Consider the following 3,402-nt stretch of genomic DNA (forward strand, 5'->3'; position numbering starts at 1 on the left):
ACACACACACACATACACACTATACCCACAGGGAACACCGAGTGCAAACCAGAGACAGTGAAGTAAAATCCATTGTGTATGTGTGAGTGCGCGTACATGTTGCACGCTTGGTTACTCTTCTGCTCTATTATGCTAGCTGCTATTTTAGATCAGTGCACGATCGCTCATTATGTATGCCCACATGTGCTAATGAAGCTCTCCAGGGTTATGCTCTGTCTAAGGAACATTCCCTGCTGAACTCCTGCTGGAAAGCGTCCTCTCCACAGTACGATTTTGAGGTTTCCGACTTCAACCACGAGCCACCTTTCACAAGAGGTGAGAAGAGCAAAAACTGCGGCAGCTGATTATGTGAGGCATAGACAGTGCATAGAGAGGGAGAGTTACCGATACACATGTTCAAGCACAGTTTGTTGTGTTGAGGATCTCAATACTGTTTGGACTGTGTTGCAAAGTTTGTTGGAGGCATTTTCCAAAAATTATTACGGTATTATTTTTTGAAAGATTAGTATAATTGGCCTAAAAAAATAAGAATGTTGAACAACAGTTTAACAGTCTTATCACTACATGTAAGATTTTGTGCCACCATATGAGATTTTCCAAGAAATTCTCTGGACTGCTTTACAGACAATCCTGTATGTTTACCCCCTTGACTGAAAGAGGAGCACTTAAAAACCCAGCAACATTCTCTTGACAGCAGTTGCTCGAAGCAATATTTATATATTAACAATGGATCAAATTACTGTATGGGGTCGCTCATAGTGACAAGCCCAAAGAGAATCACACCCAAACTCCACAGCAGCAGCTCTACGGAGGATATTTCAGCTATTTTGTTTTTGTGACTGTTCTCATCAACCTCTTTTCCAGTAGCGACAGGCAGCTGTTTTCAGCGAAAAAGCTCTTTTAAACCCACTGTGCGCTACCTGCTCAGCCCCAAACAGCAGACATGTGAAGTAAGAAACCTGCTGGTGAACATAGTGGAGCATTTGTCAGCTAAGGACTCACATATTTATCTTAGGAGTCAGAGGAGACCAAAACAAAGCTAAAAGGAGAGTGAATGAAGGACTCATCAGGTTGTCATCTCCAAATGGATGCTAATGTTGCTCTGTGTCTGCTGGATGTGTAAATAGGCAGCTGTTTAAAGGTGATAATGTGTGTTTTGTCTAAAGCGTGTTGCATCTCCAAGTGGCCAGAAAATCAATTAATGCTGGATTTAAGGAAAACAATAAAACCGACACCAAAAACATACTCTTGCTTACCTACAATAGTTAAACCATACATGCACCATCTTTCAGTTAGCATCCACATCTGAATCAAGAATATCAAGTTACCACCAAGCACATTTCACAGCTAACCTTCCCTTTTGAACCAATCCTTATAGGGCAAACACTCATTACTGTACATGCATGGTGGAGGTATGCAGGAGCAAGTGGGTTTTTTTTATTCCTGGACCTGAAGAGGGGAATCTAATAAAAACTCCTGCAAAGCAGCAGATTAATTATTTGAGAGGAGTCAGAAAAGGGCACTGACACACACACACACATACAGAAAGAGCGATAATGGAAGGAAAAGGAGCATGCAGCCTATTCAGCATAGTGGCTGTTTCTGTCTCTCTTCCATTACCCATGTTGTTCATTCTCTTCCACTGGGCTGCCGCAGTTCATTTTCATACTTATGGCCAATACAGTGGAAAGAATGTAAATGAAGGAATGGCACTCTCTGCCCTTGCTGTTCACACACACGCAACTTACACTCATTGCACGGCGAAACTCCCTTTTCTTCAAAACACCTGTAATGCTGACAGGCTGGTGACCCTGTCTCATCTCTTGGACATAGGATCTTTGGTTTAGCCTAATTAGGCTGTGTTTGGATATGCAGTATATTTCAAGGTTAGGACACACACACACACATAATACACCTCACACAATCTTAGGCTATGCTCTGCTGGTTTTGATCCATGTTGCAGAAGATGTTCCGACTCATTGAAATGGTTTGACTAGGAGCAGCAGCTAGCTAAAACATACATTCAAAGGTCAGAAAAGCACATATTTCCCTTATTGTTACTATACGAGGAGGCACAGTTAACATAGCTACATACTGTGGCTGTAGAGCGGTGGTGAAGGCTTTTTTGTGGCGCTGCAGCAGGCGTTATGTCACGGCTCAAAGCAAAGAATTAATTTGGCTCTTCGGAGGCCTTCTCTGCTTCCCTTGATAGCTTCTCAAAACGAGGACAGCTGGTGAAGAAGGTCACTGAGTGCTGTATTTTAAGAAAGGCAGAAATGTGTGTGTGTGTGTGTGTGTATGTGCGTGTGTGCGCGTCTGTGCATGTGGTTTGTTGACAGATGACAGGTCTTCAGAGATGAGAGACAGATTTAAAAGCTGGCTGGATAACTGCTGCTGGTTGGTGTCCAAACAGGAACTGGACCACACGCACACACATGTATATATATATACTGTATACTATAAGCAGGCAACACACACCATACACACAGAAAAAATGCACATGCTCACAGAATAAAAACAGGTAAAAGTATACTTTTTTACCTTTTTAAAACGTTTTTGTCATGCGTGTTAGTTTCAAAATTACTAGTGTTTTAAACCTGACCTGGTGTAGTTTTAAAACATCACAGTTGACCTCATTACAGTTACAAATGTTGATACTTTTCATGTTAATTAGTCAAAAACTAACCAAAACTCAGCTCTACCAGGTTCAGGAAGTAAGTTTACCTTATGCCTTCATTCTACTTCCTAGATTCTAATGTCTTTACTGCCAAACTGATAAGATGTTAGAAAAAATGTGGTGATCATAAAGCCATATATTTGGAAAACTCTCAAAAGATTGCCTCTAATCCAATCCATCTTTCCATCATTGCTTGAGTTTTTTTTTATAACTCAAGCTGTCCCCTCGGTGAAAACAAAGTGCTGTCGTCATCGCTCAGCACCCTAACCCAACAGACACCCGTTGGTGTTTGTTTCTGAGCTGTTGATTACGTGCAGAAGACACACACATACTGCAGATGCACGCAGATAGACACGTCTTTGTGAGAAAGCTGCCCGGTGCCCCTCAGACTGCTCTGCCCCCTGCTCACACCTCCTTCACATGTGCCAGGGTGTCATCAGACGGGAGAAAGATGACAGCTTTAATCAGAGGGTGTTTGTGCCTCAGCAGGCAGTGTAAAGGCAGGCTGCACATGTACATACACACAGTGTGCAGACTGTCCCACCCCTAAGTAGGTCATGCGCAGTACAGAGCAGGGAGAGAGAGACTGCGAGCTGTGGTGCATCTTTAGCCATCTGGTTATGATGTGCTGAATGTCCGCTCTGTGAGACCCACAGAGAGAGTGAGAAAGAAAGAAGGAGAGAGAGAGAGAGAGAGAGAGAGAGAGAGAGAGAGAGATGAGATCT

The 3,402-nt window shown here is 42.8% G+C and overlaps 1 protein-coding gene across 1 annotated transcript in view; it reads left to right on the forward strand.

Annotated features, from left to right (window-relative positions):
* Positions 1 to 3,402, forward strand: part of LOC118340893 (1-phosphatidylinositol 4,5-bisphosphate phosphodiesterase beta-1) — a gene marked incomplete in the record, with an annotated part of 102,206 nt that overhangs the window by 93,761 nt on the left and 5,043 nt on the right. Inside the window, 1 exon segment of the mRNA XM_035679050.1 lies at positions 196 to 315. Coding sequence (XP_035534943.1) covers positions 196 to 315 — 120 coding nt within the window.

This window comes from Morone saxatilis, unplaced genomic scaffold (genome assembly GCF_004916995.1).
Source record: "Morone saxatilis isolate NCDOM2014 unplaced genomic scaffold, NCSU_SB_2.0 Contig7, whole genome shotgun sequence".
Classification (NCBI taxonomy): domain Eukaryota; kingdom Metazoa; phylum Chordata; class Actinopteri; family Moronidae; genus Morone; species Morone saxatilis.